Source organism: Anabrus simplex, chromosome 1 (assembly GCF_040414725.1).
Source record: "Anabrus simplex isolate iqAnaSimp1 chromosome 1, ASM4041472v1, whole genome shotgun sequence".
NCBI lineage: Eukaryota > Metazoa > Arthropoda > Insecta > Orthoptera > Tettigoniidae > Anabrus > Anabrus simplex.
Window position 1 is genome coordinate 372399759 of NC_090265.1, and position 17039 is coordinate 372416797.

Sequence of the window (17039 nt, forward strand, 5' to 3'; positions counted from 1 at the left end):
CATGTTAAAATCAACCATCTTCGGTTGTCCACTGTACTAATGCTTCGTAACGGACCAACAAACGCTGATGGCTTCGAATCAAACTCGGGGTGTTTGTTTTCCTACGGCAACTCCCTAGCGAACGGCGCGACGCAATGTACCTCAGTAGGGACGAGCGTAAGCATAGTATCAGGTAGCAAGCTCGCCAGTATCGGTCTCAGGGAGTTGCACGAGACCAGCAAGTCTCCTACCAAGTAACAGTTCCGAATGTCCCCGTTAGATTGCGCAACTCTGCAGAGATTACTTCATTCCTACTTTCTCTCCTCTCGCAAAGGTAATTTCATTTCCATTTTTTTAATTTACAAATTTCATTCACGTTTCACCGACGCAGAGAGGTCTTATGGCGACGATGGGATAGGAAAGGGCTAGGAGTTGGAAGGAAGCCATCGTGGCTTTAATTAAGGCACAACCACAGCATTTGTCTGGTGTGAAAATTGGAAACTTCGGGAAACCATTTTCAGGGCTTCCAACCGTGGTGTTCGAACCCACTATCCCCCGAATGCAAGCTCACAGCTACGCGATCCTAACCGCAGGGGCAACTTGCCGGGTGATTTCTTTTCCACGCCATAGCAGACCACCCACAATATTACCAACATCTTGTTTCAACGAAAAACAGGAGAGCAAACCTTCAATTCAAGTGAGGCAAAAGTAAATGTGCCAGGCTGAGTGGCTCAGACGGTTGAATAATAATAATAATGTTATTTGTTTTACGTCCCACTAACTACTCTTTTACGGTTTTCGGAGACGACGTGGTGCCGGAATTTAGTCCCTCAGGAGTTCTTTTACGTGCCAGTAAATCTACCGACACGAGGCTGACGTATTTGAGCACCTTCAAATACCACCGAACTGAGCCAGGATCGAACCTACCACGTTGGGGTCAGAAGGCCAGCGTCTCAACCGTCTGGCCGGGCTGAGTGGCTCAGTCTGGTGGTATTTGAAGGTGCTCAAATACGTCAGCCTTGTGTCATGTAAAAGAACTCCGGCATCTGGGCGTCTCCAAAAACCGTAAAAAGTCGTTAGTGGGACGTAAAGCCAATAACATTATTATTAAGAATAACTGTAGTTATTGAGTATAATTAGCCTCTTATATCTTGGGTTGTAATTTCTAGATATATTACACTTTTAGTAAGAATGTAGTTCATTACTTAACGATAATAGAGTTTCTTGATATTTCTGTAAGCTATAAAATCTGACACTGAAAATGTCGGTGCAACACTCAGCTTCAGATACCACCAGCCGCCACTGCCTTCAACTTTCGGGACAATTGAGGAAATTGTATAATTTTACGTTTCTCTTAGTATGAAGATCCCTACTGTGTTTTCAACGTTACAAAGATCGGTAGGCGCCTGATATTTATGAATGAATTAATGACAGATTTCGTTTTCTCCGAAAACTCATGAGCATTGTTGCAGTTCGGTTAGCGTCAACAGTTTCATGTTAAAAGGAATTTGATACTGCGAATGTACTCGGAAATATGTTGAGATCTTCCCTGCAAACTGACTGCATGGATCACGTAATAACGATCAATATGGATGGCCCAGGTCTAAGAGATTTTGAACAGACAAATTCATCAGAGGGTTATAGTTCTGTTAGCAGGAAGCAGCGATGACCGCTGAGATGATGACATGGAACTGGTTAATAGTATGGAGGTAAACGAGAGAATTTAATTTCGGTGCCTGGCTCCCAGATTTCTTTCTGATTTGTCGAGCCCTGGTTTACAGATTTTTTTTGAGAATCCATGTTTCTTTTTCGCAGTAAATCTTGACCAACAATAGAACAATATGTATTTTACCAGGAAAAGATGTTTAAACAGGAGCATGAGATGGGTCTTAGGGAGTGAGCGGTTCTTAGGAGCTGGTACAAAGAAAGGTACTTTTTTTTTTGCTAGGGGCTTTACGTCGCACCGACACAGATAGGTCTTATGGCGACGATGGGATAGGAAAGGCCTAGGAGTTGGAAGGAAGCGGCCGTGGCCTTAATTAAGGTACATCCCCAGCATTTGCCTGGTGTGAAAATGGGAAACCACGGAAAACCATTTTCAGGGCTGCCGATAGTGGGATTCGAATCTACTATCTCCCGGATGCAAGCTCACAGCCGCGCGTCTGCACGCACGGCCAACTCGCCCGGTAAGAAAGGTACTTGTAGAGCGAAATCATAGATGGTCTATTTCTATTATTAGCTTTATTCAATTTCTCTAAAATGCAGAAAATCCTGTTATTTCGCCGGTAAAACCAAATTAACAGTAACTCCTTTCTTGTAAGAATTGTTATTTGCACTTTCAAAATCTCGAAATATTTTTGTAGTAAACGAAAATGAATCACTTTCATGAAAATGGATGTTTCTCTCAGATTTCCTAAAGTCTTTTTAAAAAATATATCATTCGTAAAGTCCGACTCGTTGGCTGAATGGTCAGCGTACTGGCCTTCGGTTCAGAGGGTCCCGGGTTCGATTCCCGGCCGGGTCGGGGATTTTAACCTTAATTGGTTAATTCCAATGGCCCGGGGGCTGGGTGTTTGTGCTGTCCCCAACATCCCTGCAACTCACACACCACACATAACACTATCCTCCACCACAATAACACGCAGTTACCTATACATGGCAGATGCCGCCCACCCTCATCGGAGGGTCTGCCTTACAAGGGCTGCACTCGGCTAGAAATAGCCACACGAAATTAAAAAATTAATTAAAATCATTCGTAAATTCAATACAACACTTAAAATATTCTCTTCTTGAACTATATCTGATTACAGAGTGGTTTGCAGGATGCATTTTATACACCGTTTCTTTAACTACACATGCTCGTGACTCACCGGATGCACGAGTCCTACTTGATATACCTAAACATGGTGACTTGTTAGTAATATATGAAGTCAAGTCAGGAGCACACACCCAACACTACATACAGTAGGATGCAGCTAACCTGTTTCACGAGACGTGAAATGTTTGTTGTTGTGACTGTTGCCAAGCCTCCTTACATACGTTTTGTGTAACGTTACAGGCCATGGAACTACGCCACCAGAGAGGTCCAGCGCCCGTATCCAGGTTACGAGACCTGCATTTATCTTCACGACCTCGACCGCCCCCACCGCCTCCAGGTCACAACCGCCGAAATGCGCAGGTTTCGACCGGTGAGTTTACTTGTAATACTGAAGTAGCTTACGAATTGAATGCTGTTTCATGAATAGCCAGAATCAATGTCATTGTCAATTATGGGCTGTAGAATCAGTCGACTCTCTTGGGCACCTATTTAATCCTACGCGGAGGCCAAAGTTTAGTTTCATTTATTTGATTTTCTTTTTTCCCTTTGAGGATGGGCTGACAAATGTGGTAAATTAATTGATGAAGAAAGATACTGTGGATTATATTTTGCACTGAATGAAAATTTGTATTCAATAGTATGTTACAAAACCATTACCATGCTAATAGGATGTAGGATGACCATTTAAGTAGTTGTTCTAAATTTACAAACATGCTATTGGATATTGTGTAAAAAAATGCAGACTAACAGACTTTTTGGTAAATGAATAATCAAGACTAACGCGTGTAATATGCCTGTGATAAATTCACTATTCTGTTGTTTATGGATACTTTTACATTTAAACATACAAATATCTAAGTGACTTTCGAGGAAGCGGGGATAAGGTTTGTTATTGTTCAAGGATACCTTTAGTCTGTATGTTTATATCCTCCGAAGTGCTGTCGCAATCTCAAGGTTGATTTGTTAAATAGTCGAATGGTTGGACTGGGTTCGATTCCCACCTTTAGAAAATTGAAATCCTGTGTTCTGTGAGCATACATCGAACCTCTGAGTACAATTAAGAAGGGAAGTGTATTAAAATACTTATCTTGGCGTATCGTACTTCAACTCCAGTGAGATGATGCCTATAGAACTAGGCAACCACTAGCAACAATGGCAAAAACTAGGGCGGTCATCTTTAAACCGGGGAAGGCCGAAGTTAGTTTCGATATTTATGGAGGTATGAGTGAGAATTGCCTAACCGTTGAGGTAGACCAATTCTCGATTCACTCGGAAGAGCGTGACGAATTAAGGAACAAGAACTTGTACTTCAGAAGAGGCAAATGGCGTGATGCTCACGCAGTATTCACCAGAAATGAGTACCTGGGGGCAGAGACCACCGCGGGTGGAACTAAATATGACTGCTGAGGTTACGAATAGTAAAAGATTTTACTTTCCGCTCTCCTGCCCATAAGTGGTCTATGCGGAGATTGGATGATTTTTCCCCCTTTTGCATGGATTTAAGTACTATCTAACTTGCATGGGCAACATTGCAAGCCTTCGTGAATGCAAGTCTAGCTAGTGCCCGGCAGACATTTCAAGGAGAAACAGCTCCCCATTTCGTTATTACTATATTGTGCTTTGATATTATACAATTTCAGATATTGTGTCATTTATAACATGTGCCACTAGGGACTGAAGATGTAACGTTCACAGCTGTTAATGCAGATGCCCCTGGTTCGATTTCCATTTCTATTAGTTATATTCCAAAATATTCACAACAACCATAGAAAAGACGAGATTCGATGCCTAACTGTGAGGAATTTATGTACGGTCCTTAAACTGTCAGGTTACTCCAAGGTAATTTTCCAAATTAACTCAGAAGAGATTCCTCCATCAGTGAATTTTCTTTGAAGATAAAGGCCTGTCGATATGCAATGATCTTACATCTTGTCCCACAGGTCGAGTCTTACGCTGTATTTACCTCATTATCCACCAAACATAACGACATTATCAGTACATTCTGCGTTAAAGTAGGTCGCCGCTATCTCGTTGCTTTGCTCGCTAAAGAACTAATAACTACAAAAGTATGTAACTCACCTTATGATATTCGGGGAAAATACACTTATGTGCATGAAATGGCCGTATCAAGCCAGAAGAAAGCACGCAATATAGTCTGATATAACAACGTGATATTATGACGAAGTTGTGACGGATATTTTATAGTAAAAATAAAGACCTTTTATGGAATATGTACATTGCTTCGACCGGACCCGAAATAAGGGAAATCGATAAATTTCGAGCAGTTCGTAAGGAGTATTATTAAAAGAAACTTTTCCCTTTGTGACCAAGGCCTACGGTAACGACCAATATGACGTCATTGACGGTACACTTTCAATTTCAACACTCTATTTATACAAACCCACAGCCACAGCATCTTTGGCGACCTTGGCTTACGGTATCGACTAATCTAATGTCACTTTCGTCACACATATTTTCACGTTGCACAAATTTTAGGATAAGCCGTAAGCAATTCGAATCAAACCTAAATATAGGAACACAACTCTATGTTAGAATGAGTGTTCTTGCCTCACGGTCCTTAGGGGGTTTGGATAAGTCTGTGATCTTTTGTCTTTGTTGTTCACAGTTTACCTGGAAAATCTGATGAAAGATATAAAATGACAGGGAGGGTTTCAGTTACGTGGAAATGTAGTCATCAGTTTTTCCTATGTTGACTACTTGGAATTAATGGCAGACTGTGTTGTAAGCCTGCGATCTAATAACTTGGAACTTGAAAGTAGGTGCAGTGTGTATATTAAAATCAACATTTTCAAGACTGATATTAGTAGAAAAAAAGCCTAAGATAATTGAATTTCGGGTTGGGAATATACAATTAAAACAGGTAGATCATTTCAAGTATTTAGGATGTGTATTCTCCTAGGATGGCAGAACAGTAAGTGAGACTGAATCAAAGTGTAGCAAAGGTAACAAAGGGAGCTTGCAGTTGCTATCAACAGAATTCTGTAAGTTGGGTGTCAGCTCCCGAATGAAACCATATTTTTACCAGTCTGTTTACAGATCAAGTTTGGATTACTGGAGTGAAAGCTAGGCAGACTCAGGATATGTTGTTAATAAGTTAGAAGCAACAGACATAAATTAGCTAGAATAATTGCTGGTACGTACAGGTGGGAACAATGTCAGGAGGGTACTCGGAATCAGGAGATAAAGGGTATGTTAGGAATGAACTCGATGAATGAATCGGTACGCATAAACCAACTTCGGTGGTGAGATCATGTGAGGTGAATGAGGAGGATAATGGACTCTGTCATGGAGGATAAGAGAAGTAGAAGGGTCGAACCTACCAAGTTGGGTTCAGAAAGCCTGCTTAGTAAATTCACAGAGGTTTGTAGACTGAACGTTGAGAGGCATAACGGTTTATAGTGAAGACGTATGTAAGTCTATGTTGATTGATATTTGGCTGGATCCATGTTAGCAAACAAACTTCAAAATAACAGGGATATAGCATAATGGAAATTACTTTATGCTGCTGATCAAAGGAATGCAACGTTCTATGATATAACTAATTTCAATGAAACTTGGGGGAATGATCAACTAACAATTTATAATGTTAATGTTAATAAACATCTTTACGTAAAATCATATATAGCATTATAATTTATTGCAGAAAAATAGTTTATGGTGACGTATAATGAGCTTGCATGCGTTCTGTAGAAATGTACTGTCAGTTATGTTTTTAAAATTACTAAAACAATTTACAAAAGAAATGGATGTGAAAATATTATGGTTTTAATACTTCTGTATTGTCTATTATGGAAGTTAAAATATTACTAGTATGACACCTTGGTCATCTCTAAACTGTATACTCATGTACACTGTCATAGGTTTTTATCACAATCGAGGAAACTGTCTGGTTCCTGTTCAGAATGACTCGCTTTGTCATGCTCTGGGCAGTCTATGTAACAACGACAAGCGGTCCGCGATGTTATGATATTGATCATTCTAGCTAAATTAATTGTAATCGATGATCTCGGTACACCTCGTTCAATTTAAAATTGTGGCAGTAGATATTGCTCTATGGCTGAATGACTATAATCATTTAGTTCATGACGTCTTAATTGATAATTCTATCAAGTTTCATTGCAACTGGTCCTGTATAACCCAAACAATTCCCTTGTGAACATGGTTGTTCATTAGGTATAAAATCCCTTGTGACTGTGTAATTTTAGTTTTTTAAATAGAAATAATTTTATAAATTGTGTTTGGGTTCTGGACTAACAAGTGCCTAAGTATTTATATTATGGTAGTCTCTACTATTTGCATCATTGACTCATATTTGAGTTGGTGTCCTTGAACGGAATGGACGCCAAGTATAAAATAAAGGCTAAGAGTAGATCACAGTGAAAACTGATCTACAGAAAATTATCAGGTACTGAAGAACGCTTATAATAATGTCATGATGAGCTTTATGTATGATAATTTGTATAAATGTTTTCTTCACATCCTTGTGCGGATTTCACTGGAGCAAAAATATAGAGAAGAACATTAATCAGTAGAACACACGACGTCCAATTGGAAGAGTCCCACCTAGAATGTTAATTGGGAAGCAAGAATATATGTCCATGTGGAAATATACTTTTTTATAACTTGATTCATGAACTTCCATCGCACGACCAAGGAAGCGATTTAACGAGGGACTAAAATGACCATTTGTAACGGTATAGCAATAAGAGAATGGGACAAACAATCTTATTAAGGCCATTACATAGCTCCCAGGTAACAGCTGTCGCTATATATGGAAATGAAGTTAATTCCATTAAAAGACTCCTGAGAGGAAACTTATGTAAATATCGTAATTTGCTTTAATCTATTCTCATAGAATATCTTGCTTACACGCGAGTAATAATGCAAATCTTATGCCATATACGTACACGTATTCAGTTTAATCCTGTAACGCTTGTCACACAAATGATAGTTTCTCTTACGGATCATTAATATATATAGATTTATCACATAATCGTAAAAAGCACCTATTGGAAAAATTAAAAATGTCTTGATATTTATTTACAATTTAATTCTATAACAGAGAAAAGCTCCTATTACAGTAGATTCTATAGAAACAGGTATAAGTAAGTAATAAACGACAGAAATAGAAAAACTCATACAAAACGCTACATTAAATGTGTGAAATATACTTCACATTGCAGTAATACTATTTTTACAACATTTTCAAATAATGAATTATGGTCAAAATTTGATTTCGCGTTGTGGAGAATAAGAATTTCAATGACTATTGTAACAATGAGGCACAGAAAGAAATAATGTTTCATTTGCATATTCTTCCTGACATCATCACATAGAGCAGAAATTACATACAATATACCCTATACTGGCCATTCACTTGATAAACATTTCCTTAATCAAACTCATTGCAGGAGGTCGTGGATTTAACCACTGATTTCAGTCAAGCAATATCTGTGTTGAAATCATCTAAATTATACTTCGTTTAATGTCCACCGATTGATTGCGAAGTTTGTTAATGTGTTTTACATAAATGTGATTGTGTTGTCTTTCGTAGCTGACTTTTATTATGACAATGTTTCAACAAGACAGCCGTCTTGTTCATAGTTTCTTATCTGGTATTAGTAGAACAACTGATGTATGCTTATCTGCATTTATTGCTTCGGCTTATGGAGCTCTCGACTTTGTCAAGTCACAAGGTTCTCTTCACGGTGATGAAGTTGACGTGTGTCATTGACCAGAAGCTTATAATAGAATATCAGTTTTCTTCATCACTCCTAGATGTCCAGAAGAAATGTGTTATGATTAACGCTGCATGGATCCATAAAACACTTGTTTCGTCTCATGATATATCTGTAGATCAAGCAAGGTTTCCTGGAGCCCAAGAGAAGGAGGCTAACTTTTGGCTTACTGTCATTCCTTCAACCAATATAGGAACTTTTATGTATAACACATCTTTCCGGATTGCAGTAACCTTAAGCTTTGGTAGCAAAATATGTCAACATGATATATGTATCTGAGGTATCGTTGTGGATCAAGGCCACCATGGTAAAGTTGCCCTAAAAGCTCGGGAAGGTTTTCCAAACATTTCTCCTTGAATGAACTAATCAAGCGAGCCTTGAAATCCGCGGGCGTTCCAGCTATTTTGCAATCTATAGGAGTCGATCCTATGATAAACGTCCTGATGGGCTAACAATAATGCCTTGGAAGAAAAAGAAATCGTTAATGTGGAATGCCACTTGAATGGATACTGTTGCAGCTACACATTTACCAATAACCTCTAAACTGGCTGGGTCAGCAGAAGCAACCGTTCTTTTAAATGGGAATACATATGGATCAGGTATCGAAAATTACGTTTTCGTCGCGTTTGCTGTTGAAACTTTTGGGCCATGGTATTCGGAAGCAAACGAACCTCGTCTCTGAAATCGGACATGTTACAGGACATCCCAGATAATTTCCGAGCTACTGAGTATCTCCGGCAGCGCATCAGCATTGCTATCCAAAGAGAGAATGCTACATGTGTCATGGGGACGTTCGTCCCCTCTCCTTCATCCAGCGAGCAGGCTACGCGGTTTTAGTCACGTAGTTGTGAGCTTGCATTTGGGAGATGGTGAGCTCGAAGCCTACTGTCGGCAGCCCTGAGATTTGTTTTCCGTGATTATCATTTTTACTCCGCGGTCGCTCCCCTCCATCAATGAAAGGAACATACCTCCTGGCATCAATAGCAACCACAATCATGAAGGTAAAACAGTCAAACAGTATAGGATATTTACTATAGTGGAAACGAAAAAAAACTTGATTATTTTTAACTTATAGTAATTTTTTCTTCATGGAAGAAGTAATTTAAATTTTAGGTTTCTGAGTTACTCAGTTGCTTCACTATCGATAAGGTGGTCGCAGTTCAAGTTGAGTACTTTTGAGACTTCAAAATGGAAAGTCACTACACTTTGTTTGTTATAAAATTGGAAAAACTGGGTACTATTTCTTATAGTCAATTAATTAAAAGGCACCCAAAATGACGTGATCAACCTCACTCATGGCTACTAAAAACGCACGAAGACTAACTTTTAAGACGAGGCATTTTAAATGTTATTGCGTTATATTACTTTCTAAAATGCAAACAGCGGAAAATTTGATTGTGTGGAACAAGTCAATGTTACACGATGTAACACAATAATAATAATAATAATAATAATAATAATAATAATAATAATAATAATAATAATAATAATAATAACGGAGAATTTATTTCTAAACTCTGTTTTCTCCAACCGGAGGCTGGTATGTACAAAGCATACAAAATACCCAGGGATACATAAATGATAGGCATTTAAAAACAAATGACAAAATAATAGTTTTTCTAATCATAAAATTATCAATTTCCTACTGAATGTCGAATTCGAAGTGATCCTTTGCAAGTGCACAAGACCACTCGCTTCCAAACACATTAGGATTTTTTGTTGCTATTTTGCTTAACGTCGCACCGACACAGATAGGTCTTATGGCGACGATGGGTTAGGAAAGACCTAGGAATGGGAAGGAAGTGGCCGTGGCCTTAATTAAGGTACATCCCAAGCATTTGCCTGGTGTGAAAATGGGAAACCATGGATAGCCATCTTCAGGGCTGCCGACAGTGGGATTCGAACCCAGTATCTCCCGGATGCAAGCTCACAGCTGAGCGCTCCTATCCGCAAGGCCAACTCGCGCGGTAAGATTTATTTGTGTCGCACTCCTTCATAACCTTCAGCTTTCCTATAATTGTTATTTTGTCTCCTTTAAATTCGAGGTGTCCACACCAATTTCCCTTTTCAATAGTTCAAAATATATTTATCACGAGCGACCCCTTCTTTTCTCCTCCGTTCGAGTCTTTTTCCTCCTTCATACTTTCTCCATCCGTTGAACATGTCCCAACCAATTTAATCTTCCAGATCGACTGAGGTAACTACTGCAATTTGATACAAAACAAAATTATTATTTTTCTAATAGAATTGTAAACCACTTGGGCTTTAAACGACTTATGCTAATTAATCGTTTGGAGTGCTCTAAAGGCTCAAGAAATAACTGGAAAATGCCAGAAAAATATCTTCCTATTCTACTAGAACTGGTTTATAATCTGCAGTCAGTTGATGATGTTTAATTAGAAAACTACCAGAACATTGAATTAATAATAATCTAAGGTAATTTATACTAGTGTACTATAACCCACTAGTGGGTGCGAAGTGTGGAACTTTATAATGATTTTTACATCTTGCAGAAATGGTGCCTCCTCCTCTACCACCTTCATCTTCATCGGTGTCGCAGAAACGTTCGCCGTCGCCTCATGTGTCTAAACGTCGACGGCCATCTGCTGTGAATAAGCCACCACCACCACCAGGACCACAAGTTCCTGTGAGGGATTATCCACCAACACGACCTCCTCCACACCATGTGATAGCGGAACTGGACAAACCTCCTGCCGACGATGAATGTGACTACTTCACAAATAACCTATGCCTAGAGGTTACAGACTATCCAGAGTGAGTTTCCGACCGATTAGAACTTTAGGTAGTTTTTAAAATTTTATTCGTACTTGGGAGTTTTGAGTGTTCATATCGGTGTTGAGATACTGTATGCCTTTTATTAATCTTACTCAGTAAATGTAAATAGTCTCTCTGAATCAGAGTATTGACCAACTAAAGAACGGTAACTGGCAGAAAATGCCTATACACTGCTTGTTACAAGGACTCGAAAAAAAACGCACTGCGACAGCAGAAACGCCTGTTCCGTATGCAACCTGCCATTTAAGAATGTTCAGCGGGAACATCTATGTCAAGGAGACTGGAGTGAGATAAAAACATATACATTTTGGATTTACATTTTATATTTATGTAAGTAATATACATATACAGATATATATACACAGCAAACCCGAAAACCTACACTCAGAAACACGTCACCTGAATGAAGACTTGATGATCATAGATATATGGGCCAGAAATCACGGATTAAAATTAAACCCATCAAAATCCCAGGCAATAATTATTGGTTACCCTAAATTACTTTGCAAACTCAATCGAACAGCGTTGCCACAGTTGTCCATAAGTGGTACTCCCATACAGTATAGCCAAAATGTAAGAAATCTTGGTATAATATTTGACGAACATCTGTCCTGGTCTGCCCAAGCTATATCTTTATGTAGAAAAATATACGGAACGCTACACTGTCTCAGTAAATTCAAATTCACTTTCCCTTTTAAACTAAAGAAAATTCTTGTTGAATCACTCGCATTACCTCATTTTGGTTATTGCGATATAGTTTATAACAACCTAGGATTAGACTGGCGAAGGAAATTACAGTGTGCTCAGAATGCTTGTGTAAGATTTATCTGTGGACTTCGTTACGCTGACCATGTCACACCGTCTTACACACGGCTCGGGTGGCTTCGCCTGCAAGAACGACGCACACTTCATACTCTTTGCTTTTTGCATAATATTCTTACAACTTCTCAACCAGCCTATCTCCGTGATCGCATGAAGCTCCTCTCCACAGACCACAACAAAAATACCCGATCCTGCAGCACCATGTGTTTATCCCTTCCTGTACACAGAACAGCAATTTTCACCGTTACAGCAGCCCGACAATGGAATCTCTTACCAGTGGACGTCAGAAGCATGTCCATCAGCTCAGCTTTTAAACATGCCTGTGTCAAAATACTAGGTAAACACGCATGAATCATCAAGTTATGACCTGAAAACACCTCCTCCTACCGCCTCTCCATCATTGTTTCCCTCTTCCTTTCACACATCTTCCTTCGTTTTCTTCATCACTTTCTTCTTCTTACTAATCCTTCTATTACCCTGTCAATTGAAGGCGATATTTCGGTGTACTGTAGAAACTATGTATTTTCTAAACTTTCTCTTCAGTGGTAGTTATAGTACTCATTATTCATATATTTTTATTTACTCTACGTACGATTTGTATTATTTAGATGATATGATTTTTTAAGTGTGATTACTTTTGTTAATACTATTACTGTTATTATTGTTAATATTATGATATTGTCATCAGTAGGTATTGTTAAGTGTTCTGGATTAAGAGTGGTTAAATGTAAGAAAGGGAGTACATTCCTAACTTTGCCAGGATAAATAAAACATATTATTATTATTATTATTATTATTATTATTATTATTATTATTATTATTATTATTATTATTATTATTATTATTATTATTATTATACATTGATTTTAACTATAATGACAATGTGAGTAAGAAATGTTATGCATAGGAACAAAGAGGTAAAACGAATACAGTACAAATTGACTGACATAAAATTTATCTTAATAGCAAATAATCTAGAAATTATTATATCAGTGCATAGCGAAGTACTTCTAGAACAGCCAGACGAAATAAATAATTTCTCTGGCATATTATAGCGCCACATTGAAAGCAAATGCTGAAGCTTCTTCTAGCTTGTTATCACATGAAAACTATGAGATGAATCCAGGATGAGAGGATTCTCATGATATCTATAAGAATTTCTTGGAACACGTGGTGCGATAGAAGTATCAGTTGTCATCCTCCAGTGGATAATTAATTGTTCATCAGAAGAAATTATCGGTACGTTTACACGTTTTGTCAACGTACTTAACAAACATTTTTCATACTAAATTTCTAGAGAAGAAAATTCATCCGTCTCTATATCTGTGAAGCGTATGAATAAGCCGTGAAGCCAACTTGAATGAATCAATACCATTTTATAATTTTTAGTGTCTACCCTGGTTTTTAAACACTCGCCACCACAGATTTTGATTGCTTATATTTATATTGCTAGTTGCCCAAATGATACAGTTTTAGTATTTTCATACGTCATACCCTTCCAAAAGCACTTGAGATCATGTTAAATATTCACCATGGTAATTGAACCTTCTACAGTTAAGCAACTTTCGATAAAAGTAGGAGGACTCGCCTGGTTGTATCTAACGATCTTATTAATACAGAGGGGTTCAAAAATGTACTCATTGCTTGATAGTTCATATCTTCTGACAACATTGGCTTTCGGGTACTTTTTTGCACTGAGAGGGAGAGAGTAATGTTATATGTTCAAAATGACCACCAGCACCTTCTAAACAACACCGGTGGCACTGAACTGTAGACCGAATTACAGCTGTCCGTGTATGTGGCGTAATGACAGCCCATGACGCTATGATATCTCCACATGAACGTGGGGATTTACAGGAGACCAGTAGACACAATTGTGGCGGACAGTAACGTTCAGTCTGAATTTCTCCTTGTCAGACCACACAAATTTCTCTGCAAATTCCTCATCCTCACGAACCACATCTCAAACCATTTACATCGTAGCGTCATGTGTTGCCATTACGCCAGATATACTGACAGCTGTAATTCGGTCTGCAGTTCGGTGGCATCGGCATTCCTTAGAAGATGATTGAGGTCGTTTCAAACATATAACATTAACATCTCTCAGTACAAAATTTGTACCTGCAAGTCAAATTTTTCAGACGGTACGGACTATCAAACAGTGAGTAAATTTTTGGACCCCACTGCATTTGCTCTTTATGCAGTTTTCTCAAGCTATCGTGCAAATAGTTTTCACTAAAATGTTTATATGTTCTAAGTTTTAAACATAACTGCAAGAGCACTACATATAAGCCAAAACAACAAATAACTGAAAAAAAACAAGGATAGGGCAAGATTTTTACATTCCTGGTGTCACTGCAGAGGATATCAGGAATACCTACAAAATCAAAAGAAGAATTACCGTAACAATGAAGGCTTAAATAATAAAAAGGTCTTACTGACCAGCAGGCACATAGATATGGAGCGGAGAAGGAAAATGCTAAAATAGCCTGAACACATTGTTGTATGGCTGGACGTTAGGTAAAGAGGCCAAACGACGAAAGGAAAGAGCTGAGAGAAGAAGGTAAAAGCTGAGCGGAAATAAAATATACGATGAGTGCTCGAATAAGTCAATGAATAACTTGTATTGTTTTCTCTGGGATCTAACCCGACAGATGTTTTGAAGGGTGAAACGAAGCCCATTCGTAAATCAGTGTCTTACGATATCAGAACGAAACTTACCTCTGGTGAGACATTTGGTCTTTATCCGACGATTAAATACTCAGCCATAGGTTGCAGTCTTACGCTGATACCTTCTTCATCTATCAGAGTAAAAGGGGAAGTCGAACTTGACAGTCAGGCAGTTAATGGCCTAAGATAAAAATGCCGGCACACAGTGGTTGAGGTTATATTTTGTATTTTTATATTTATTATTATTATTATTATTATTATTATTATTATTATTATTATTATTATTAGAAATAGTGAGTGAAATTAAAAGGAAGCTCAGCGTATACACGATGCGGCATAACAATTTGTTAAGAAGGAAGCCATGCAGTTAAATGCAACTTAAAATATCTTCAGTCTGTCAAACACACAGGTTAAATATAAATATCACCAGCAAATGTACCCGTGCTTCCATACGGTATTCTACATTGTATTCGGATTTCTCCGTAAATTACTGTAAAGGCAGTGAGTAAGATTATATTGAATTCCATTTCTCTTAGCGTTATCCGAAATATAAAACAGAGAGGTCACCATACGTTGTTTCCGATGTAGGCTAGGCTATTGGGGAGGTTTTGTTGATAATGGCAGGCCACATTTCCGAGTTCCGGAGTTTCTACTATAACGATAGGCTCACTTGGTAACTGCCATTCACAGTAGAGATGGAGAGTTTTCATTATAAAAACATGCTCCTTTTCCTAATGCCAGTCACAATCGAGCTGGAGAGATTTGAATGTAATCTAACGTGTCAACAATCGAGACACGACAATAAGTCATAGGACCAAAGTTGTCGATCTCTCCGAATTGAACGGCGATTGTGCTATCTGTTTTGTAATTCGACTTACCTCTTGGCCACCAACTGCCCCGAAGCAAAGGTCTGCACTGTCGTGAAAATACTTCCATATTTAGATATTTTCTGGGGCCAAAAGTTTTACATTTGAACAGCTTTGAATTTTTCCTCAAAGAAAAGAGTGTTCATATTTAGGGATTACCACTCGCATACATACGGAGTAATTAAGGAGGAAAGTAATACAGTTGAGGAAGTTGAAATTAATGGAAAATAGGATTATAACTGAAAACAGCCGTATAGGACGAATATGTAAATACCAAGTAGATGTATTTGAAAATAAAATGCCCCTCAATAAATTGTGACGGTATGAGTTACGGATATAAGAAGGTGGTAAGAGAGGAGAAATTTAGGTGCAGGGATTCATCATAGATAAACAGAGAAGAAATTAAAGCGGAAAATAGAAGTAGAATAGAAATACAGTAAAATTATAACAAATGCCAGAAAACACCTTACGGTGTGAAATAATGGGGATGCACTCCGCGGTATTGTTCAAATATTAACAACGCCCCTTAGTGCTATTCGAGGACGATTGTAACCTCCAACGGTATTCCGCCAATTTCGCGAAGAATGGCCGATTGACGTCTCACTTGTTTCTACCCAAGGAACAACCACAAGTTTACAGGAATGATGAAAAAAATGGTAATACGTTACTTCCCTGTATTTAAGCAGTTAGAGACGTTGCCATGGCAACCTGTAGGTTCGTTGTCGGTCTATCGGTCTTTCAGTGCAGATCATGAGGCTCGCAGAAAGTAGTAATTTTCTCTGTAATTTGAAGAGTAAACGAAAGTATGTACATAATAAACGTTGTTTATAATAAACGGACGTTTCACATATAGTCCACGGATTTTACAGAAAATCGATAGTATAAGATAAAATGGAAGAAAACTGTTCTGATTTTCCTATAAAACCCCGTCCATTCAGAGATATTTAAATCATGTATATAAAAACATTCCTCGGGCTGAGTATACTTTGAATATTTGGTCGAGATCTATTATACTGTTTCGCCGTGATGGTGGAACAAACAGACAAACAGACACGAGAAGTAAAAACCACTGATATGGTCTTGATTAAACCTAAAACGGATAAATATGTGAAAAATTGGCAAAGCAAACGAAATTATAGACAGCGGACCCCCTACAACTTTATTTATATAAATACTATAACATTAGTAGTGTGTATTTTTATCCCTTGTTTAATACTGTTTTTTTACAGGTATGTTGTAGTGTCATATTTATATTTAACCTGTGTATTAGGCAGAAAGAAGAGCTTTTAAGTTGCATAACAATTGTCTTCTCAACATCTGGTAGGCGAA

The 17039-nt window shown here is 38.2% G+C and overlaps 1 protein-coding gene across 1 annotated transcript in view; it reads left to right on the plus strand.

The window, feature by feature from the left end:
* The window catches only part of NT1 (Neurotrophin 1), an 86177-nt gene that overhangs the window by 26800 nt on the left and 42338 nt on the right, over positions 1 to 17039 (plus strand). Inside the window, exons 3-4 of the mRNA XM_068226826.1 lie at positions 3038 to 3167; positions 11070 to 11331. Of these exons, the coding sequence (XP_068082927.1) occupies positions 3038 to 3167; positions 11070 to 11331 (392 nt within the window). The remainder of the gene's footprint in view (positions 1 to 3037; positions 3168 to 11069; positions 11332 to 17039) is intronic.